The sequence below is a fragment of the Pyrgilauda ruficollis genome, unplaced genomic scaffold (assembly GCF_017590135.1).
Source record: "Pyrgilauda ruficollis isolate IOZ18807 unplaced genomic scaffold, ASM1759013v1 scaffold228, whole genome shotgun sequence".
NCBI classification, from domain to species: domain Eukaryota; kingdom Metazoa; phylum Chordata; class Aves; order Passeriformes; family Passeridae; genus Pyrgilauda; species Pyrgilauda ruficollis.
Genome location: NW_024522317.1, coordinates 226,021 through 249,903, shown reverse-complemented (window position 1 = coordinate 249,903; position 23,883 = coordinate 226,021). Strand labels below are relative to the sequence as shown.

Below are 23,883 nucleotides of genomic sequence, written 5' to 3'. Positions count from 1 at the left end.
GTTGTTTTATGTCAGGGAAGTCCTGGGTCCCAGGAAGCAGGAGCAGGACAAGGATATGGCTGAGCCCTCGGTTTGAGGGGAGCAGTGGCAGTAGAATGCACAGAGCTGCTCCTAGGGAATGCAAGAACTGAGGGTTTCTGCAAGGAGGGTGAAATGCAGTTTGTGTGGCAGAATGTTTCCCTGGGCCTTTGGGGCTGAGCCACGAGGGAAGGGGCAGGGGCTGGGCTGTGGGGTTTCTGTCCCAAAGCCTGGCACATCTTGAAGGGATCCGTCAAGCCATCTGTATTTAAGGGGAGAGGATTTAATGGCGGAGGGACAGGAGTGGGTGTGGTGAGAAGGGGCTTGTGCGAGCCCTGGAGCAAGGCGATGAAATGGGGAACGCTGCGTTTAAACAGCACAACCCGCCATGGGGCAGGGCCGGGCCGGGCTGGCGGCTCTCCTGCGCTGTCCTATTTGGGAGCTGTCTGCCGGCACCACTGTCCCTGTCCTCACACCACCTCTGCCGGGGAAATCGCTCCTGCTGGCTCCGGTGGGGGACACTTGTGGCAGCAGTGTTGAAGCTGGGAGGACTGGTGCTTCCCCTGCCTCACTCCATCCTGGTTTTGGGTTAAACATCACCTTTCTGCTCAAGGGTTGATTCTCCTCCCTGAGCTCTGCAGGGACAGATACCAACTTTGCTTTGGCCACAGGGAACCAGACCCAGGTGCTTTCTGCCACCTGGGAAAGGAGCTCTCCAGGACCCCCCAAAGCCTTCCACAGCTTCTTCCTCTCTGCCAGTGGACAACGCCACCCAGCAAGTCAAAGGGCAGATCCATCCTGGAATCTTTGTCTGCTATGGAGGCTGGGGCAAGGAGGGCATGGGATGGTGGGGCATGTGCCCCAGCTCCTGGCAGCCCAAATCTTCCTCACTGCCTCTCCAAGTTTGCAAATGCTAATTTAATCCAGCAGAGGGACTGGAAAACCTCCTTTCTTCCCTGCCGTCTGAGCTACATAGCTCCCGGTGAGGGTTCAGCACGCACAGGATTTCCAAGACCGTATTTCCCTGCTCTGAGGCTGTGCGGACCTGGTGGGAGGGTGTCCCCCAGATCAGCACTCACAGCCCCCTCGCTGTGAACCTCAGCAGCCCCAGGCGAGCAGTTGGTGTCAAGGGTTTGGGCTCAGCCCTGCCCCTCTCAGGACTCCTCCAGCAGAGACCCTGGTCGGTCACAGCCAGGGCAAGAGCCTTTCTGCAGCACCCTCCTCCCCTGCCCAGATCCTTGCTGGGGGGACTGGGCAGCTCCCAAAGGTGCTGGAGAGGGGAAGATGGTGTTGGCTCAGGTGTGCCCTGCACAGTGTGGGATTAATGAGGAGGAAGCTGAGGACATCCCCTTCCTTTGCTGACATGATCAGCACCTCCCTGTGCCCCCCTGGGCTCCACCTGTGGCCCCAGAGCCCCCTCAGCCCCTGCAGCCAGGCCCCATCAGGACCACTGGACTTGATGGGAGCCACAGTCCCGCCACACTTGATGCAGGATGGGAGACCTCTCTCAGGCCATGGCGTTGGGGTTAGAGGCTGATCCAAGAGACTGGGACCCTCCTGCAGCACCCAAAAACCCTCTGGGCCCAACAGATGTTCCAGTCACCAGGGGGCCACAAGCGACTTCTCTCAGCAGTTCCCATCCTGCTCCAGGCAGGCATGGATGTGCTGTGGGCATCCCTGCTCCATTGGCAGCACTGACCCCCAGGACATCCCTTCCCCTTGAGCCCCCCCAAGCCATGTGGGCCCTCTCCCCACGGCTATCCTTGTCCTGAGGGCATCCCTCCTTCCAAGGGCATCCCCTGCACTATGGATGTGCCCTCCCCACTGACATTTCCTGCCCCACATGTATCACTTCCCTATGGATGTTCCTACTCCAAGGGCTTCCCGACCTGTGGAGGTTTGAGCCCAGCTGCTGAATCCGTCCCACTCAGCTGCTCCTTCACACCCCACCTGCCACGGCCCCCCTGGCTGACACACTGGCCATGGTGTTCCATGGCATGGAATGTCACTTTGGCCAGTTTGGGTCAGCTCTCATGGCCGTGCTCCCACCCAGCTTCTTGTGCCCCTGCTCCCTGCCAGAAAACAGGACACCAAAAAGTTCCTTTGTCCCTCCAGAAATATGGATGCTTTCTGCCCTGTGCATCTCCATGACTTTAGGGTGCACAGTGTGGGATGGAGGATAGAGGCAGGGCCCTTCTAGTCCTGCCCATTGGACTTGCTGCTCACTTCTTGTAGAAATGGAATCACGGAACACCCTGAGTTGGAATGGACCCATCACGACCATCAAGTCCAACTCCTGGCCCTGCACAGGACACCCCCAGGGACACACCATGGGCCTGGGAGCATTGTCCAAACACTTCTTGAATTCTGTCAGGCTCGGTGCTGTAGCCACTACCCTGGGGAGCTGTTCCAGAGCCCATCAACCCCTCTGGGTGAAAACCTTTTCAACTAAATTTCCCCTGACACAGCTTCATGCTTGCCATGGGATCAGGAACACTACACCCTTTGACTCTGCCTGGGAAGCTACCCACTGGAGACTGGGCAGCAAACACTCTGGAAGAACCCTCATTTGTGGTTGTTTTCCTTTGCAGTTCCCATACCTGTCTCTCTATAGTCAAGGTAGGTTTTCCTTCCCACGTTCTTGTCCTCTCCGTATTCTCTCAGGTAAAACCACCAGGCACCCCTATCTCCTCCCTCTTCCCTAAAGGATGCCTACTGTCACCAGTCCAGGGGAAAGGAGGGCTTCCAAAGAGGGAAGGCAGGAAGGAATTGCAGATATGGATGCCTCATCCCTAGGAATATTCAAGGCCTGGCTGAATGGGACTTTGAGCAGCCTGGTCTAGTGGAAAGTGTCCCAGTCCATGGCAAGGGGCTTGGAATGAGATGAGCTTTAAGATCACTTCCAACCCAAACCTTTCTATGACTGATTCTGTGAAAGAAGGCAGATGTAGGAAAATGTTTCTGCCATAGTTTAACTCTCCAAGGAAAAAGGCCAAAGGTGCAGTTATGAACAGTTCCCAACAGATGGCTCCCAAAATACAGAGGGAATGGCAGCGCTGAGTGCTTGTATCAGATTGGTCTCACAAATGGAGATTCTGTTGTACCAATAGATCCATGGGCCAGCTGTGTGAGGTTCAGCCAGGCCAAGTGCTGGGTCCTGCCCTTGGGTCACAACAGCCCCAGGCAGTGCCCCAGGCTGGGACAGCGTGGCTGGAAAACTGCCCAGTGGGAAAGGAGCTGGGGGTGCTGCTCAGCAGTGGCTGAACATGAGCCAGGGTGTGCCCAGGTGGCCAAGAAGGCCAAGGACATCCTGAATGTATCAGCAGTGGTGTGGCCAGCAGGACCAGGGCAGGGACTGCCCCTCTGTGCTGGGCACTGGTGAGGACACACTCCAAGTGCTGTATCCAGTTCTGGGGCCCTCAGTAAAATAAAGACACTGAGGTCCTGGAGTGAGTGCAGAGAAGGACGAGGAGCTGGGGAAGGTCTGGAGCACAAGTCCTGCCAGGAGCAGCTGAGGGAGCTGGGGGTGTTTATCCTGGAGAAAAACAGGCTCAGAGGGGACCTGATCACTCTCCACAGTGACCTGAAAGGAAGGTGTAGTCAATCTCTTCTCCCAAATAGCAAGTGACAGGACAAGAGAAATGGCCTCAAGTTGTGCCAGTGGAGGTTTAAGTTGGATATTAGGATAAATTTCTTCATGGAAAGTGATGTCAAGCATTGAAGCAGGCTGCCATGGCTGTGGGGGTGTTTAAAAGATGTCACAGAATGTTTCATTTGGAGAAGACCTCTAAGGTCATTGAGTCCAACAATTTAACCAGCACTCCCAAGTTCACCACTAAACCACATTCCTAAGCACCAGATCTGTACATCTTCTTGGAAACTTTCAGGAATGGTGTAGATGTGGCACTTGGAGACACCTATAAACCACTACTGCAAAGAGCAGCTCACCCAGGCCCCACAGAGGATCAATGCCACCAGAGAGGACACACACCAAGCAAGGTGCACATGCACAGCAACTTGGGTGCAGGCAGAACAACTTTGTGACCAGAAACTATTAAACTAATGCTTATAACAAACCTGGTCTAACAAGCTCTGCTCAGCTCTATTGTTACTTCATCCTCTGGGCCCACGCTGGGCACTGAAAAGGGCTGTTGAGGTTTCACTAAGTGCCATGCCCATGCAGCCACTCTCACTCTTTCTCCCTGCAGTTCATCAGCTGAGGGAGCTGGGGGTGTTTATCCTGGAGAAAAACAGGCTCAGAGGGGACCTGATCACTCTCCACAGTGACCTGAAAGGAAGGTGTAGTCAATCTCTTCTCCCAAATAGCAAGTGACAGGACAAGAGAAATGGCCTCAAGTTGTGCCAGTGGAGGTTTAAGTTGGATATTAGGATAAATTTCTTCATGGAAAGTGATGTCAAGCATTGAAGCAGGCTGCCATGGCTGTGGGGGTGTTTAAAAGATGTCACAGAATGTTTCATTTGGAGAAGACCTCTAAGGTCATTGAGTCCAACAATTTAACCAGCACTCCCAAGTTCACCACTAAACCACATTCCTAAGCACCAGATCTGTACATCTTCTTGGAAACTTTCAGGAATGGTGTAGATGTGGCACTTGGAGACACCTATAAACCACTACTGCAAAGAGCAGCTCACCCAGGCCCCACAGAGGATCAATGCCACCAGAGAGGACACACACCAAGCAAGGTGCACATGCACAGCAACTTGGGTGCAGGCAGAACAACTTTGTGACCAGAAACTATTAAACTAATGCTTATAACAAACCTGGTCTAACAAGCTCTGCTCAGCTCTATTGTTACTTCATCCTCTGGGCCCACGCTGGGCACTGAAAAGGGCTGTTGAGGTTTCACTAAGTGCCATGCCCATGCAGCCACTCTCACTCTTTCTCCCTGCAGTTCATGCACTGGCCATGGTGTTCTGTGGCATGGAATATCCCTTTGGGCAGTGTGGGTCAGCTCTCCTGGCCATGCCCCCTCCTGGTTTCTTGTGCACCTGCTCCCTGGCAGAGCCTGGGAAACTGACCAGGGCTTGAGTTAGGGTAAACACTGCCGAGCGACAGCTGGAACATCAGTGTGTTATCAGCATTATTCTCTACTGAATCCAAACCACAGCACCAAACCAGCGACTGGGGAGAAAATTAACTCTATCCCGGATGAAACCATACCAGGTGCTCTGCTTCCCAATACCGCATCACCCCTCCTGTCTTTTGATATCAGTCTTTTGAACCCTTCCACTGCCTAAGGAGAGCCTGTAGGAAGGATGGGGAGAGGTTTTTGACAAGAGCATGTAGTGACAGCACAAGGAATAGTGCCTTCAAAGTGAAAAGGGGGGGTTTTAGACGGGATATCAGGAAGAAAGTCTTTACTGTCAGGGTGTGAAGCACCGGCACAGGTTGCTCAGAAAATCTGTGGATGCCCTGTCACCAGAAGTGTTCAAGGACAGGTTTGATGGGGCTTTGAGGAACCTGGTCAAGGGGAAGGTGTCCCTGCCCATGCCATGGGGTCGGAATGAGGTGAGCTTTAAGGTCCCTTCCAACCCAAATCATCCTTTGTTCTGCAATGACATCATTCCCTCTGTCTATGGACCAGCCCCATAAAAGTTGTTGAAGTTGTTTAATTCACGACCTTGGGCTTCACCTGTCCTAAGAGTCTTTCAGGGCAGGAAGGATGGTGTGTGGTGGTGTCACATGTAGAAACCAGTTCTGATTCTATCACTGCTGGGCTTGGCTGGTTTCACCAAAGCTCATCCTTCATTAACATGGCAATCAAAGGAGAGCTGGGTTCAGACCCCCAAATTCAGAGAGGCAAGGTGCCCAGTGATGGTGATGGGCATATTAGTGGCCACGGAAACTGTATGCAGTGCTATGTGGCAATTAACATCCAGTTTAATTTATTGACAATTCTCACCCAAAATCAAACCCACTTGAGCCACACACTGGACTTGAGAGATGGCCACAAGGCCCATGGGTTTTGCTCTCCTCTCCTGTCCCTGTGCACAGCTCCTGATGTGCAAACATTCCCTGGCAGCAGCAGCACTTTCCATGGGTGCCAGTAATGCCTCTGGCTCTCACCCTGCCCCAAGGCCCTTCTGAGAAGAGATGGGCACTGCTCTCTCCAGCCTCCCCCTGCAGCCCTTCACTGACTATCCCCCTGCCCATGTTAGCCACATCCCAGAGCCCTGAGGGGACAGAGCCCCTCACCAGCACTGCTCCCAATCCTTGGCAATGAGCTCAGCACAACTAAGGCCATGCAGGTGGGAAGCAGCCATTCTGTGACCCACCAAGTCATGCATTCATTCCCTTCCCCTCATTAGCAGGCCCTGAAGTCCTGTGCAACAAGCACCAAAACAAAAAAAAAAGAAAAAGAAGAAAAAAAAAAGAAAATTACAAAAAAACCCCACTATAAAACATTCAGGTCTCGTTGAAACCGAGAAAAACAAATCAGCTTGCGTCTGCGTGCTGGCCTGTCTTCTCGCTCACGTTGTCCACCACATTTCTCCACAATAAACTCCACAGGGACCAGTGGAGGGAACCAGTGGCCGCCCCTCGCTGGCCAAAGCAGTGATTGATTCAGCAGTGCCTCACAGGTCTCCTCGCCCCACAGGTAATGCTGTACAGCCCCAGCCCCACGGACACCCCATGCACAGCCCCCCACCCCAAGGGACCCCCACTTCAAGTCAGTACAAAACCAAACAGATTTCTTCTTCCTCTCCCTGCCAGCCTCAAGGGCAGCTGGCCAGGGTGGTGGTGGCAATGACCCTGGCACAGAGCCCTCTTCCCTGCTGTCTGCTGGAACCCAGCCTGGCACCTCCCATCACAACACACACTGAGAAAGTGTATTTTTCAAAATACTTCTTTATTTCTCTCAATACTTCAAGTCAGTACATTTTTTTTTTTTAGGAATTAAAAAAAAAAAAGGATTCCCAGGGTGGGGGGTGGGGAATACTTTGGCAGGGGTTTTCTTGGCAGTGCTGTGGTAAAAGAGGAGCTGTACAAAGCCAGGTCGAATGCGCCTCCAGCTCCACACCAGCCCTTTCCTGGGAAAAAAAATGGCATGAGGCAGAGTGGGCTGAGAAAGGTTAGAAATATAAAAATTCTCCTGATGGAAATCCAAAGGTTTTAAAAAAATACAGTATTTGAAAATGGAGCCACTAAACAGACTGCCTCATGCACCTCCCAGATCTGCCCTGATGTCCAGAAACACCTCCTGAATGAATTGTCCCTGTAGAAAAATATATACACACGCCTCTCTCTTCTTATTAGAATCCCTAATTTGACCTGAAACACTAGTGAAACCCACAGCTCTGCTCATGCTTGGCTCTGCTTTTGCACCCAGATTAGTGCTACACGCACACACAACCCCACTCCGGGGGTTTGCTGTTCGTGTGGCTGAATCATCCCCCTTTCAAAAAAAGCCTGGGTGCGTCAGGCCAGTATCCCCAATACAGGCAGAGAAAAACCCTTACCAAGTTTATCTAATGAGCTCTATATATATGTATTTAAAAAATAAAAGCAGCAATGCAAACTCAACACATCTGAAAAAAGAAAGCTCCACCCTGGGCTTTCCCCCCTCCTCCTGCTGGCTGGGCCCTGTGGGCAGCAGGGGCAGGCAAGTGCTGCCCACGGGCACTGGGGGCATCCCCGGGCAGGGGCAGGAGGCTGGATGGACCATCCCCACGTGCTCCGTTGTTTGGCACGGCCGAGGCTCGGTGTAGGCTTGGCACAGGAGAGCGGACCACGGCTGGACTCGGTACCGTGGCCCCAAGGTGAGAAATTGTCCAGCTACTGGGGGGGCCACCACAGGCAGGAGTGATCGGCACCGCGGTACAGCCGGGACCCCAAACAGCAGCAAGTATCAAAGAGGGGAAGAGAAAAACCAGCAGCGGGGATGCCAGATCCTGTGGAGTCCTATTTACACAGCGCCGGACCCCGACAAGTCCAGCTTCTTGTGGGAAGAGTGGCCTGAAAAGCAGGTGACATAAAAAACCCACAACACGACGCACCTCCCCAGGCAAAGGGCCCATGGCTCTCGCTCTTGCGAGGCAAAAAAAATGGACCTCTGGGGAGAAAGAAAAGGTCTGGCAGTTGGGAGAGCTGTGGCAGACAGGAGTCTCCCCATTGTTGGAGTAAAAAACCGGCCAAGAAGGATGGATAGGGGGTGGGTCGGATGGGTTTTTTGGGGGAGAAAAGTAGTGTGAAGGGTTGTTTTTTTCTTTTTTTTGCATTTAAAAGTGCTGTGACACCTTGGCTCTGTGGCAGGCCAGGTGCTGTGGCACATGCGTTTGGAGTATTGCTGCTTTGGAGGAGAGTCCCTGGGCTCTAGGAGCATGGGAGGTGCTGCTTGAGGATTTGTCTTGTCTGGGGAGCTATTCTGTCTGGGAAGCGGATTTTGAACTCTACGATCAAGTCTCCTCGCTGGCTGGGGGCCTTGGGGAAGGGCAGCCCCTCTCCACGTAGTCTCTTCACTGTCCCTGGCTTGATGATGTCATTGCAGGGAAGTGGGATCACCCGTCCATCGATGGTGGGAATGTTCACAGTGCAGCCGCACAAGGCCTGAGGGAGGAAGAAGGAACAGGCCATCAGATGGGGCTGATACCCCAAAGCATCCCGACAGCCACACCCTGTCCCCCCCACTGGCTGCTCTCCCAGTTGAACTGCCCAGCTCCCTCTGGATGCTGCCCAAGAGCATTGGGTGATGCTCACCAGTGCAAGCACAGCTCTCTGCTGGCACCAGGCTGGTCCAACCACCATGAACTGGGCTGCAGGGGCTGTGTAGGAGAGGGCTGCCCCAGGAGAGGGGTGCCCCAGCTCCCATGGGGGGAAGGACCACCCTCCCCAACTGCTGGGCTGCCCAGAAGGCACCACCAGCAAGCGCCCAGCCACCCACAGCAACAACTAAGGCTAAATTTAGCTCCTTTCCAGCCCTGTTGCCCAGCCTCAGGCAGCCGAAAATCCAGCTGAGATCATGGGATGCTGCCACAGCCCTTCAGCTGTCACCCTCCAGAGCACGGCAGCTTTGCCCGGTGCTTGGGGTTATCTATAGCACAGCCCATGTCCCATGTCCCATGTCCCATGCCCCATCCCTGTCACCAACAGTCCCCACAAGGCTACGCCAGCACGGCACAATGGTGTGGCTGTGGCACTGAGCTTCCCTAGGAGCTGGGGTCCTGGTTCCCATCTCCTTTCCCACTGCACAGCCAGGAGCTGGTGTGGGGGTGCCACCCCACTGCACCCCAGCCCCCAGCAGCAGCCGCACACCGGCCTGCATTGGCAAGCCACGTGATGCAGGAATGCAGCAAAAAAATCCTTGTGTCCTTAAATAACTCAGACAGCTCTGTCGTACATGTGGGCAGGATCGTCTCCAGGCTTTCAGCAAGAGCTGAGCGAGAGGACTGCAGAACGATGCTTCTGGAAGGGGGTGGGGGCTGGGGGGCTGCTGAGCTACAGCCTCGAGCTTCCATGTGGGAGCTGGCACAGGTTTGTCCCTCTGAACTGGGTCCTGGGGGTCCCAGCCCTCCCAAAACACCCTGCCAGGGGAGCAGAGAAAGATGCAATTGCTGTTTCTGGGGTAGGTGGGGGAAATGGTCTGCGTTCTCCCCCCACCCAGGAAAAGCCTCCAAAGGCAGAGCAGCAACAGGCACCAGGAGAAAAATCTCATGCTGGCCACTGGCTCTGAGATGATGGATGGGGCTTCTGCAGCAGAACCAAGGCTTTGAACCAGAGGGTTTGTAGTGGGATCTGTGCCAGAGCTGGTTCAGGGTCTCTGCTGAGTAGAGAACAGGGGAAAAGGTCCTATCTCCTTTGCATGGCACATGTGCAGAGGTCTCCTCCTGGAGAGGGTGTCCTCTAGGGATGAAGTCTTCAGCCTGCAGGAGGATGCTATCACCAGTTCTGTGTGAGCAGCAGGTGCTTGGCTGATCTCCAGCAGGTTGAGGGGAAAACAAAGGACAATCTCCCCACATCAAGGAGTTTGTGCTGTGCATTCAGGCAAGGATGCCAAAGCCCTCCTGCTCACTGGTGCCCAGTGCAGTGTGCCATGGCTGCAAGTGCCCATGTGTGCCAAGAAAGGACACCTCCAGCCACAAAACAGAAAGGAGAACAAGAAGTCCCTGCGGGAACACGTGGATGGGGAAAGCAGGCAGAGATGTGAGCAGGAGCGGGCGGTAACAGCGAAGGCAGACAGGATCTTAATGTTTCCTTCCCAGAGCCAAGACGCAAGAATCCGAGGCGATCGCTCCTCCGCCGTATGTCCCTGTTTTTCATTCTTCTTGCTCAACTTTGCTGGCATTTGGGAAAACGGTTGCTGAAGTAACACCAGTAACCGCGGGAGCTACCCCGCATCCTAGAAAGAGGCTTGGTTTATCCCTGGGGATGAAATCACCCTGGGTTTGAGCACTGTGCTGTGCGAGCAGAGATTTATCTAGGTCACCACGGGTCCTCCTCCGCTCCGGGGACGGCGTCGCCACCGGCCGCGTCCCAGCCGGGATGAGCCGAGGCGCGGATGCTTCGAGGAAGGTGACGCCAGGTAAAGGATGCAAAGCGGGATGCTGCCGAGGGCAGGCATTAGGCAGCAGCCAGGAGGGCAGGACACCCTCCCGGCAGAGGCAGCTGCTGGTGGAGCTGTGTCTCCTCCCTCCCGCAGCTCCCTGCTGTGGCATGCGCCTCTGATTTTAGGAAGGAAGACAATGAATCCCTGGAAAAGCACTCCTACATCTGTGATTCCGCAGCAGACAGGTGGCAGAATGCCTGCACTGCCCTGGCCAGGCACCCAGGAGGGCCCTCCGGGACCCACCACCTGCCAGCTTTCCTGATGGTACCATGTTCTCTCATGGCAGTGGCAGAGACTAAAACTTAGGCTAGAAGAGGCAGCCTTGGAAGGCAGAAGGTGCAAGGAGAGACCTAAGGCTACAGCCAAAGGCTGAAGAGATGGAGAAGTTGTGCTCTGTCACATACTGAGGTGGTAGCATACAGAACTGGAGAGCTCCCAGCATCTGCTCGTGCTCCAGAGCATTTAAGAAACTTTTCCTGGAAGACAAATGCAGCAGAATATCACACTGCCCTGGCAAGCAGCAGGCTGGAGATGACAGCCAGACCATCAGCTCCATGAGGATGCCCAGCCTGTTGGGTTTGTGCTGGGGGAGGTCAGAGACCAGAAATTCCAGCTGAAAGAGATAAGGAATTTGCCTGGACCATCAATTTTCTGCTTTGTGTCTGCATTGTGCAAACCCACTGCCAGCATGCAGGCCTTGCTCATGGAGCTCAAAGGTGTCCAGCACTTCTGGTGCACTTCTCGAGCCCGTTTCTCCAGTTACTGCTAAAAGTCACCTCCAGGCAGGAGTCCCTCCAGCCTGACTAGTGCACAAACTTGGGCTAACATGGTCTGGGCATCAGCACAGCCAGGTCAGGGTTAACTTTACAGATAAAAGGAATGAACAGAAGGAAATATCTGAGATATGGCATGCACTGCTCCATAAATAAGGCAGTCTCTCCTGAGTATTTCTGGATTGGCCAGGAGAACCAGCTACTGCAGGAATAAACCTCTGTACTTTGCACTCTGAGGGAAATTCCTGAGTCTGCAAGTTAAGTGGAGCTGAGTTTGCTTCAGGAGTGCCCAGCTCTGCCTGGCCCACGTGCTTTTTGCCCCCAGTACACCCGGTCACAGCCTCAGCTGGGATGCAGAGCCATCACAGAGCTCTCCTGACTTCCTGGCACACTTCATAAGATCACGTTTTCCTGCCTCAGGTCTGGCCCATTGAGCTTATTTCTATTCAATGCATTTGAGAACATAAATCTGCCTTCAGGAAGGAAAAAAAAAATCAGCTCATTAAGAAGACAGACAGCGTCTACCGTCTGAAAGGAACAGCAAATGGCAGCTGCCAAAAATGTCAACGTTAAATGCAGCTGCCAGCTGGGATTTATTAAAAGGTAGTTTTACAGCAGCAGTGGCGAACAGCACATCTTGTACTGAGGTAATCTTCCCTTTCCTCTCCCCTCCCACCTTCGTGCAGATTGCTGGATGATCTGATGCATCCAACCAGCCCTGCCATGACCTCCAGGACTGTCAGCCTGGAAGTGTTGAGTTTTACTCATTGCCTGGGTATTTAATTTGTTTGGTTGCTTATCCAGGAAAGCCAGAATCAAGGAAAACGGCTAAAGCACTGCTCAGGGAGGGTAGGTGATCACTGTCCTCCACATGATCCTGCTCTTTGCCCATGGGAAGAGGCACCTGGTGCAACCCTAGGCAGTAACTAAGCCACAGCAGGCTCAGCTGCAGGAAAAGCAGGAATCAGACTGATGCCACCCAACCTGGGTTTCCCTTGTTCCTACAGAGGACATGCCCTTCGTTCCACATGTGAATACCCTATTCTAAAATAGAAAAACAAGACACATGGAGAAGGGAAAAAATGGATAAAATGAGCCACCTGAATTGGCTCAAGAAGTGAGGTGTGTTCAGCAGGAACTGCAGCGCCAGTGTCCCACACCCAGCACGGAAGTCAAGCACCTCCAAAGCCAGACCAAGTTGGCCTCTGCAGCTCCTTTCTTACGACCTACCTGGTCTTTCCGTCCAGAGCAGCAGGACTGCCTCCCATCTTGGCCCCAAAGGCCATGAACCACTGCCACCTCACACCCCATGGGATTTACCACCCGTACCCACCTCTTTAAGACTGATGTTTGCCGTGTAGATCACATTTGTCCCATCCCTCTTGAAGTGCGAGTGAGGCTTGTCCTTGAGGATGAAGACGATGTCTGCAGGGATGTTGTCTGGAGTGGCATCTCCTTCTTTGGGGAATGTGATTTTGGTTCCCTCCTTCCAGCCCCGTTTGATGACAATGTTTAGGATCTTGTCCTCAGTCCGCATGGTCCGGCCATCAGCGTTGAGCCTTCTGCGAGTGATCTTCATCCTCTTGGTGGATCCATGGTAGATCTCTTCCAGGAACACCTTGAGCTCGTGGATGACAGGTGGGTCTTGGACCTTCCTCCGTGTGTGCAGGGACTCCTGGTGCCGTCGGTGAACCCCATTAATGCCGTTGAAGCCAAACCGGCCAAAGGCACTGAAAGGGTCATCGTCATCATCCATATCCATGTCTTCCTGGTCAAAGCCATTGAACATCCGGGAGCGGCTGCTGGCAAAGAAGATGTCAAAAGGGTTGGAGCCTCCGAAGAAGGATGCGAAGGTGGCATGGGGGTCTCCATGGAAGGTGTAGTGGAAGGTGTTCCCTGAGCCACCTGAAGAGCCACCTCCAGTTTTGAGACCTGGAAGAGAAGGGGGAAGAGAAGACATGAATGCTCCCTGTGCGGGAAATGCTCTGCAAGGACTGCACTGCCCAGGTGGGAGAATGGCCTCTGCCACCTCCTTCCACCCTCTCCTGAGTGTGCAGATCACCTTCAGCCCAACCACCATGAAGGCACCATCTCCACCCATGACACACAGTCCTACTCCTATACCCTGCAGGCTCAGAATCCATTCAGGTTTCATTCCCTCTATCTCCACTGAAGGACTTCTTTGATTCTTTCCACCCTATTCACCTAATTTTAATTTAAAACATACCCTGATCAGCCCATCTCCATTCTTGCCCATGAGCAGATCCTTCTTGCCCCAGTAGCCTCATCTCTGAGACGGGATATTAGGAAAAATTTCTTCACAGAAAAGTTGGTCAGGAACAGGTTGACTAATGAAGTGATAGAGTCACCATTCTTGGAAGTGTTCAAAAGGTGTGTGGATGTGGCACTTTAGGGACATGGCTTAGTGATGAACATGGCAATGCTTCATTAAATGATCTTAGAGATCTTCTCCCATGCTCAGTGATTCTATGGGCAGGTGGAGGTGAGCAGACCTCCAGGTCGGCATGCAGCTCCCTGCACACTGGCTGTATAAAATGCCAGGTAATCTCCAGGTTTGAATCATTTGGCAACCTTTCCCATGGGAAACTCCCCTGCCAGGTCCCAGGCTGAGCCTGACGTCACTGCAACTCATCCCAGGTCCCAAGGAGTCAAGGCACATGACAAATGCCCCCCAAAGAGGTCACACATGCTCTGCAAGGCTATTTTTGATCAGCAGGGTTGGGAAGGGTTAAGCCAAGCCTAGCTCAGGGACTATTTTCAGGGCACACCAGTGACAGTGAAGGACTATTTCTGACAGGCTGTCCTTTGTCCCAACCCCCACGCCCTTTCCACAGCAGAGCAAGTTTGGGAGTCCCTTCTGAGTGCTGAAGTCAGTATTCTGGGTGGGTTGAGGGGCTTTCCCACTTCACCTTGCTTACACAGCATGTGGGACCCTGAAGCTCCTCAAAATGCTGATCTTCAGTGCCCCCCAAAAAAAGGGAAACAAAATGTGTGGGGAAGGTCATGGAACATGAGAGGTTCAACAATGATGGGGCATGGGGGAAGATGGTCTTTAACTTGATGGGGTAGTAAGGGAGCTCTTACCCTCTTCCTTAATTCACTCTTATTTTAGATGCCTGCAGGTGACAGGGATTTTGCCAAATCCCCAGTGAGCCCCACTCCTAATAGACTGTACAGCCAGGAGGTTTCACCTTTAATCCCATGACGCCAGCCTGAGCAGGGTCTGATTTCATTGAGGCCTCCCGGGAAAAGCTGATTTCCCACTTGGGAGAGTCTCTTCTCATTTTACAGGGCAGCAAATCACTGTGCCCGTGCATCCATCACAGCCCTGACATAACTAACGGGTCAACAATTAACCCACTGCTGCTTAATCCTGCCGGTGGCTTGTGAGGGGATGCACCTGCCTGAGAGAGGAGCTGCCCCTTCCACCCAGCAGCCTGCTCCTGCCAGACCTCCTGCTCTTTTAAGCATCCAAGCCCTGGGCTGATTAATGCAGATGCTATTCGGCACTCTCCTCGAATGGGGTTGCACTCTTCCATCATTGACTAATAAGGCCGCCTGCGTTGGAGCGGCTCTCCTCCTCCTCCTCCTCCTCCATGCCAACCACCAGACAACAGCAGCCACTTGGTTTCAAAACAAGGGCCTATTACTTAAATTGGGAAAAGCTTTGAATCCTGTAGGTCAGCCTGTACCAGGGAGGACAGTGGGACCAGTGCCCAATGCAGGGGGAATGTGGGCAGAAGCAGTACGTCTCTGCTCTGTTATTTAGGTCATTTCAAGAGCTGCTAACAAATTACCCCAGATATGACCGAGGAGGTGAGCTCCTTCCATTTCTCAGCTGGCACCCACAGTTCTGGGGCAGAGGGCAGGGGAAGCCCAGCCACCCCAGGAAGCAAAGTGACAAATTGCTGGAAAAGTGAAGCAGCCTGGGGAAGAGTAGGATGAGAGGTGACTTCTGACACCTGTGGAGCCTTCACTCCCTCTGATTCTTTGGCAACCAGTCCCATTTCAGGAGTAGGCATGAAACACTGAAACACCTCTCTGTGAAAACCCTCCCTCACCTCTAAAACTGATTTGCACCCCACATCCCTGCCTCCCAGGGGGCAGTGCTTATCCCCTTACCTTCCTCCCCATACTGGTCGTACACAGCTCGTTTCTTGGGGTCACTCAGGACGTCATAAGCCTCCGCAATCTCCTTGAACTTCTCCTCAGCATTGGGGTCTTTATTCTTATCGGGGTGATATTTCAGGGCCATTTTCCGATAGGCTTTCTTGATTTCATCTTCATTGGCACCGCTCTGGATGCCCAAAATCTTGTAATAATCCTTCCCCATGACGGTTACACTGCCGGGAGCCGAGTACTTATTCCTGCAAGGAGAAAGACAGCTCTTCGTAAGGTGAATTTCACACAGGGGCAGCTGGGGACGGGAGTGGCACACACTTATCGCGGAGGCGATGCTCCCTGTGTCCCACGGGCCAGCAGCACCAGAGCCGGCTCAAGTCCACGCTTCCCAACAGAGGTCAGAGCCCCGGTGCCAGAATGTATCCCAGCTCTGGTTTTATCCCACTGAGCCGCACGGCTGGGATGGACAGACTCATCTCTGAGGCTGACAGGGAGAGAGCTCAAGTCGGGGCACGGCGCTATTATAGGGGCCACGCCACTGCTAACGTCAGGCCAGGACCACGTCCCTGTCCATCCCCCCCCCGCTGAGTCAGGAGGGCTGAGCTATGTCCAAATGTAGCTGCCGGCCTGTGTCCACCCCCTTGCCTGGTTCTCTCCCAGCTGGGGACCTGAGACCCAAGCCAGGGTGATGACAGCAGGTTTTGGAGGCTGAAAGCAGTGGCAGGGACCACGTTGTGCCTTCACCTTAAAGGAACTTCAAACATTTTGTTCCTGAAAGCAATTGGCATTCAGCTGGAGATAAGCGCCTCCGGCTGTCAGAGCCATAATTTGTATTTAGCGGAGAGAGAACGGAGCCGTTAGACAGAAACATCTTGTGATGGTGGGAGGGCTTTTTTCTTTTTCTGTTTTAAAAAAAAACCCAACACTTTCTAGCCTGACTTGCACTCCCCGAGAGCCTCCAACTGGATCTTGCAGTAAGCCAGGAGCTCAGGGCTCACTCGCTGCATCGCGCGGGGGCTGAGGCCGTGCCCATGCCTATACTAAGGCATGGAAAACCCGGTGGCCGTAACTCATCCCCCAGTCACCGCTGGAGTCACAGCCACCCAGGGAGCAGCCAGGGCAGATGGCAGGGCTGCTCCTCCAGGCAAAAGCTAACAAGTCCCATGTCTCTCTACAGATCTTTCCCACTGCTCCTTGACTTTTGGTTATCTGACAGCAAACACTTGACACGTCGAACCACAGGGCACCTCTCACACTCAGTGCTGCCCTTGCAGACCTGCACTCCCACTGCTCACATCCTACTCCCTGCTACAATCCAGGTTTCACCCTATACTTGCTCCAAACACAGCTAAGCCACCTCAACCCACTATGGCCCTCCAGCAGATGGATTTTGGCATGGGGTGTGAGCCTTGGCCCTTTTCTTCACCATCATACAAGCTACCAGACGTTCTCTCCATCCTTACTCTATCCATGAGCTCCCACTGGAGGTCACACAGCTCAGTCAAGGGTGGCTATGCCCCCCTAGGATCCATGCTTGGGTGCTATTCTGAGAGTCTGGCAGCCACACCAAGCATCCAACACTTGCCTTGGGCCATGCCTTGGGCAATGACCACCTACAGGAGCTTGGAAATTGGTCCTACATTTGGCCACCTCCATCCAAACCACCAACTTCTGCTCTCTTTTGCTCCAGCCATGTAGGAGAAGCTTTGCTGCAGATGGGGAGGGGGGCTAAGGCACTCCTGAAGACACAGTGAGGGGAGATGGGGGCATCTGCAAACACTGTTCAACAGCTCAGGCAGCACAGAAGAGGTGGGAGGAGGTCCCTGGGGGCATAAAGAGCATCTGACAGCGTCTCCTGTGGCAGCTCCCGGATGCCAGCACATTTCTATACCAGCTCCTGCATGCAGAGATGCCAGCAGCACCCAGCCCACGCAGGTGCTGGGGGATGCTCTGCCCCCAGCCCACAACCACCTCCCCATTTACCCTCCCTAAGTGGCGGGGAAGCTGCAGGAGACCCTGGGGTGAGCAACCAGCAGGAGAACCAAGAGCTATCCTGTCCACCCTCCACACCAAGGGTCACTTCAACACCCCACTTCTCCACAGCAACCTCTAGTGGAGGGCAGGGGCTCTCTGAGACTAGTACTGGGACGACAATTCGGCCCTGTCCGGATGTTGCCAACCCTCCCACAGTGAGAGCAAACCAAGCAGTGCTAAAGATAACCCCACCACACCCCAGCTCCAGCAACACAGAGCTGACAAACCTTCAACTGTCACGGCCCAGGGACCACAGTGTCTGGCTCTGACCCCACGCAGCCCAACCTGACAGCACCACTGGGACACCCTCATCTGGTCAAAACCCCACAGTGCTTCCCATGAAAACACATCCCAAAAATGCGAAATGCTGTTGCCACGTACAAGATCTCTGGTCTTGCCCACCGAGAGGTCTTTGGCCAGGGTGGGGATGCCTGGTGAGGATCTCTGACCTGACCAAGGACCCCTTCATCTAGCTGGGCACGGGGAAGAGAATTTCTGATCCGAAATGCATCCCGGTGCCGCGGTTTACCGTGCCACAGAGGACCAGGTGCCGGTGGGTGACCCGGTGGGTTAAGGCACGCTCCCGAGGCTCAGCTCACATGCACAATGGCGGTAAAACACGACTCTGTCCCCGCAGAGCCTCCCTCCTTCCCTCCCACCTCTCTGGGATCAGCTGCGCCTTGCCACCGATCCTCTCCCCCTTCTGCTCAGTCATCCTCTCCTGACTTCCCATTTAACCCCCTCGGGAGCGGTGGGGGGTTTCAGGCTGGCAAAGGCATTCCTGTATCGCCCTTGCAAATCAGATGGCCCCAGATAAGCCACGGCCACCCTGCCTTGGTGAAAACCACAGGCATTCCCCTGTCATGCTGAGCCAGCCCAGCCTCCATCCTCCTCTTGCAACCACACCAAAAGAGAAAAAAAAATAATTAAATAAAGAATAAATCTTTGTTCCGGCCCCGCACATGACATCAGCCCGAGCAACCGCTGGGCTAGCGCGCCAGCTGAATAGCGATCGTTTGACATAATCCCTCTGCTCGGCAGTCATCTAAGGGAACAAACCCACCCTGGCAACGGCACAAGATTTTTTCTGTTCCATCCCGGGGTGCAAGGTCACCGCGGGATGCCAGGAACAGACACTGATGGTTTAACGAGGACACAAGGTCGAGAGGCGGAAACCCACTTACCGAAACTTTACGAACACATTCATAGTCCAAGCTGTCATTTTTAAAGGCTCTAGTTTTATTTTAAACATCGCGGCTGTCCGCAGGCGGCGGCAGGTGTTGTGTGCCCGGCCGGGAGGCACCGGAGGGCGGGAGGAGGGTGGCGGGGCAAAAGGTGCTGGCTCGTGCCGGGGATGCCGCCGCCGCCAAGGGATGCTCTGCTGGCGAGTCCCCCCCTCCACCTCCTCCGGCACACCCAAAGGGCAGCTCTTCGCCAGCCCGGCAGCCGTGGTTGGCTCTGACCTCGCTCCCAGGATGGCTCCGAAAGGGCTCCTCCGGTCGACGCGGTGCCGCCGGGGAGCTGCCGTCCTTTGTGTGCTTGCCAGCCGCGCACGGAGAGACCCTTCAATGGAGTCACTCGCCGTGCCGTAATTTTCCTTTTAATTGGTTTCTTGACGCTTTCTCGTTAAACCGACAGATTAAGACACTTCTGCTTAATCCGTCAGTTCCAGCATTCCTCTTCTCCGCTGCCACAAGGCACCCAGCCGCCTGGTACCGTCACGTCCCCCACGCAGCCCCCTCCAAGGAGCGCAGGGAGCGCAGCCAGGAGCCCCCCGGTGTCCCCAGAAACGACTCTGCTGACGCCCAGGGCTGAGCACCCGCCGGGCGAATCGGGTAGGGAGAAAAGTAGGGCGGCGTTGATATGGAAAAAAGTCACGTTAACCAATGTGCACCTCCCCAGCTTTTCCCGTTCGGATGCATGGGGGTCCCTGTGTCCCCCTCACCGGTCCCCGGCACCGGTCCCCCGGCAGAAGGGATCCGAGTGCCGCATTCCCGCCCGGCGTCCGGGGCTCCCCGTGGCGGCAGGGCAGCGGGACGGGGACGGTGCGTCCCCCGAGCCCACGGCGCAAAACCTACTTCTGAAAAGTCACCTTCAGGCACGCCAAGGAAAGCTAATGCCACCGCGTCCCCCTAGTCTGTCACCGTCACTCGCAGGCCACGGAGAGCATCCTCTCCAGAAGCTCTACACCGAAACTAGGCAGCCGTACTGGGGATATCACCAGGTAGCTCCTGCATCCCACCCGCGGCAAGCGAAACAGCCGGGCGGGCGACAGCCCCATCCCGCTGTGTCCCCAGGGGCCGGAGTCCCGCCGGGCTCCGAGCCGGGCGGCTCCGGCGAGGCGCGGCTGCCGAGGCAGCGCATACCTCTCGGCGCGGCTCCAGAAGAGCAGGATTGCCGGCATGGTAGCGTATCCCGGGCTCAGTCAGGGAGCTGCTGGGGATCTTGTCGCGCCGGGGCAGGCAGAGCCACCCGTGCCCGTGCTGGATGGCAGTCGCAGGCAACCAGGCAGCAATGTCATGACTACCCGCAATGAATCATCCCCTCCCCGAGCCCCCACACGCACCGCCCGCCTCCCCCTCCCCACCGACAGCCCCACTGGGGTGCCGGCACCTGCGTGGGGACGGGGTTAACCCTCCCCTCGCTGCCTCTGCCAGCACAGCCCCCGCTGCCAGCCCCGCCGGCGGCCGCCTCCTGCGTGGGCACGGATCAGGACCCCCGCTCACAATTTCCCCAGAGAGGGTCCCATATCTCCACAGCCTCGAAGTGCTGTCTCCTGCGTGGGGATGGTGTCAAGCACCACTTACCATCACCCCGACAGGGTCCCCCATTTTCCAGACCTATCTGGCGCTGGCCCTTGGGTGGAGATGGGGGTCAAGCACCTCACAGTGTCTCCCCAGGTAGGTTCCCCTCTTTCCAGCCACACTTGGCTGCTCACAGTTGAGTGGAGATAGGGTCAAGCCCCCCATGCTGCCTCCCCGTGTAGGGTACCCCAATTCCAGACTCACCAGGATGCTCACAATGGCATGGGGATGGGTTGAAATCCCCCAGTGCACAGATCACCACCCCAAGCCCCCTGCCCAGCCCCACTGTGGGGCTAAGAACTTCATGGGGATGGGGTTTATCCCCCTCCCAAGCCCAGAGGCACGATCCTTTTTAGGGGCTGTCATGCACACAGGGGTTCCCTCATGCCTTGTGCCCCAGTGCACAGACCCACAGGGGGCCAGGGGTGACCCCTTGCCATGATCAAGCCCCATTGGGACCCACTGTCTGCCTCAAGAGGAAAGCAGGTTAACCCTTTTCTCTTGGTCAGCCCTCCCAGGAGACACAGTCACCTTGTCTGGGGACAGGGGTTAACCCCTTCCATGCTGGTCCCTCTAACTGTGTTACTGTCACCTGGGTGGGGGGTTACCAACTTTCTCACCAGCCAGTTCAGCCCCACTGGGATACACAGGTACCCCCAAGACGGTGGTGGAGGGGTGCTGACCCCTTCCAGGCCACACCACATAGCTCAAACTGAGCACATTATCTCCTCCAAAGTGAAACAAGAGAGAGGGATTAACCCTAACCTCACCACCCTCTCCAGCTCCACAGGGCTGTACCCCATGGCAGGGGGTGTTTCTCTCTCCCTGCCCCACTTGGATGTACGATCTCTGTTATGGGGCACGGGGGATTAACCCCTTCCTGACACACTGACCCTGTGGGTCTGATTAACCTCTTCAGACCCACAGGGACACGCGGTCACTAGGCAGGGCAGCCCAGTTAACCCTGACCCACAGCCCCACCAAGAAACCCTCACACGCCACAGGAGATGCCAACTCCTTCCTCCCCCACCTTCAGCCCCACAGACACTCCATGTTACCCCATGGTGACAGAACAGGGTGGCTACGCTCTGCTCCCCACCCACGAAGGGGCACAGGGGCTAAGCTCCCAGACCCACTGCAAAACCCTGTCACCCCTTGAGGCAGAGATGCTGATCCTGCCACCCCCCAGGGACACCCTGCCACTTTATAAAGCAGAGGTGTAGCCCCCAGATCAGGACAGACTGTCACCCCATGGGCAAGCACCCCTTCCCTAGGGTCCCCCAGCCCTACAGGGACATGCTGTCACCCCATGGGCAGAGGGGTCAATGACCTTCAGCCCCACTGTGACACCCTGTCACCCCTTCGGGTGAGGGACTGTCCACCTTAGGCCTGCAATGAACACCCTGTCACTGCTCGGGGCAGAGGGACTGACCCTCCCCAGCCCCACAGGGATATCCTACCACCCCACAGGACAGGAGTGGGGACTGACCCTCCCCAGCCCCACAGGGATATCCTACCACCCCACAGGGCAGGGGGACTGACCCTCCCCAGCCCCACAGGAATATCCTACCACCCCACAGGGCAGGGGACTGACCCTCCCCAGCCCCACAGGGATATCCTACCACCCCACAGGGCAGGGGGACTGACGACCCCCCCCAATTTCATGACAACAACTTGTCAACGCACGGCGCAGGGAACTGAGTCCCACAGCGACCCCCTGCCAACCCCGAGACAGGGGCACTGCCCCCCACCCCAGAGCGACATTTTGTCACCCCTGTCACCCCCGGGCTGGGGGGGGACTGACCCCCGCCCAGCCCCACGGCAACACCTTGTCACCGCACGGCGCAGGGTGACGCCCCACCCCACAGTGACACCCAGGGCGGGCTGACATGACCCCCCCACCCCACAGCGAGCCGCTTCGCTCTACGGGGCACGGGGACTAGCTCCTCCCATCCCCACGGCAACAACTTGTCACCCCACGGCAGTCCCACCGTGACACCCCGCCGCCGCACAGGGCAGGGGGAGCGGCCCCCACGGCCGCGGTGTCGCCCCGCGGTGGCACGGCCGGGGCCGGCTGCGGGGTCGGTGTGTGGGGGCGCGGGGGCGGTCGGGGGGGCCCCCCCGGCACTCACCGCTCCCGCTGTCCCGGGGCGCCGCGCGCTCGCTGGGCCGCCCCCGCCCCCGCCCCCCGGTCGCCACGTCAGGGGAGTCCCGCCCGCGCGCGCCACGCCCCCGTTGGCCCGGGGGGCTGTCCATCGCAGCGCTGCGCCACGCTGATTGGTCGTCCCTCAAAGGGAGGCGGGGAAAAGGCGGGCCCCCGCCGCTTACCGGCCCGCCTCTCCCCCCCTCGCCTCCCAGTCGCCGCCTTCCATTGGCTAGTTCAAGCCAGCACCGCCCTCTCGGCGCTCTCTGATTGGCCGGGCGCTTGCTCTCGGCGGCGGGATCCCCGGGGGGAATCTTCTGGAAAGGCGTTACGTCACCGAGGAGCCGCGCCTCAAGCCGTGCGTGTGCGCGCCCCTTCCCCCGCCGCCCGCGGCCCGGGGGCTCGGCAGCGGGGGCTGTGACCCCGGCCCGGGCCGGCCGTGGGTGGTTCTGACAGCGCCGGGGCACCCAGCACGCTCTCGGAGGCTGGGGCTGCGCAGGGACCGTGCCCCTTCCCCCATGGCCTGGCAGTGCCCCAGGACCCCGGCGCGGCAGGGCTGTGGTGGTGCAGGATCCCTGAGGGAATGATGTTGGAAAAGACTCCTGAGCTCAAGTCCAGCCTGTGGCCGGACACCGCCCTGTCAGCCAGCATGGTACTGAGTGCCAGGTCCTGTCTGTATTAGAAGCACCTTCAGGGATGGTCACTCCACCGCCTCCCTGGGCAGCCCATCCCGAAGCCCAGTCACTCCTTCTGTGATGAAATTCTTCCTAATGTCCATCGAAAAACTCTCCTGGCACAGGTTGAGTCTTTGTCCTCTTGTCCTGTCACTTGTTCCCAGGGAAGAGAAACTGACCCCCAGCTGGCTACACCCACCTGCCACAGAGAGTGACCAGACTCCCCTGTGAGCCTCATCCAGGCTAAACACCCCCAGCTCCCTCAGCTGCTCCTCATCAGACTTGTGCTCCACTCCCTTCCCCACATCCATCGCCCTTCTCTGCTGAAGGAGGTTCAAGGTCCTGGAAGCACTTGGCAGGGCAGGATCCAGGCTGGGGATTGTGAGGAGAAGGTGTCTGGAAGGTGCTGGAGCAGCGGGGCCATGCTGTGGGAATGCAGGGCAGTGCAGGCATCTCAAGAGCGCTGCCTGCATAAGGTGTGCCCTGCTCCATGTGGGACTGGTGGGGCAGGAGGGACAGCAAGTCCCTGAGGAGCTTAAAAAGGACATTGCAGTGCTGGAGTGAGTCCAGAGAGGGGCAGTGGAGCAGGTTAGGGGTCTGGAGCACAAGTCCTGTGAGAATTGGCTGAGGGAGCTGGGGCTGTTTGGAGAGATGGAGGCTCAGGGGGCACCTTATCACTCTCTACAACTCCCAGACAGGAGGCTATAGCCAGATGGGGGTTGGTCTCTT

The 23,883-nt window shown here is 56.2% G+C and overlaps 1 protein-coding gene across 2 annotated transcripts; it reads right to left on the bottom strand.

The window, feature by feature from the left end:
• Nucleotides 1-8,160: 8,160 nt before the first annotated feature.
• On the bottom strand, nucleotides 8,161-22,490 carry DNAJB5 (DnaJ heat shock protein family (Hsp40) member B5). 2 transcript variants are annotated; one of them, XM_041468691.1, is made up of 4 exons: nucleotides 22,470-22,490; nucleotides 15,500-15,744; nucleotides 12,690-13,288; nucleotides 8,161-8,587 (listed from the first exon to the last, which is right to left on the bottom strand). In XM_041468691.1, exons 2-4 carry the CDS (start codon nucleotides 15,708-15,710, stop codon nucleotides 8,354-8,356), a joined length of 1,044 nt encoding a protein of 347 aa, XP_041324625.1. In that variant the 5' UTR covers nucleotides 15,711-15,744; nucleotides 22,470-22,490; the 3' UTR covers nucleotides 8,161-8,353. The 2 variants fall into 2 exon arrangements, with proteins under 2 accessions (XP_041324625.1, XP_041324624.1); XM_041468690.1 differs by lacking the exon at nucleotides 22,470-22,490 and adding an exon at nucleotides 15,818-16,077.
• Between the last annotated feature and the right edge of the window lie 1,393 nt (nucleotides 22,491-23,883).

Coding starts and splice junctions, on each gene's coding strand:
- DNAJB5 (XM_041468691.1), bottom strand. CDS start 15,710: ATGGGGAAGGATTATTACAAGATTTTGGGCATCCAGAGCGGTGCCAAT. Junction 13,289..15,499: donor CGACCAGTATGGGGAGGAAG/GTAAGGGGATAA, acceptor CTTCTCTTCCAG/GTCTCAAAACTGGAGGTGGC. Junction 8,588..12,689: donor CAAACATCAGTCTTAAAGAG/GTGGGTACGGGT, acceptor TTCCTCCCTCAG/GCCTTGTGCGGCTGCACTGT.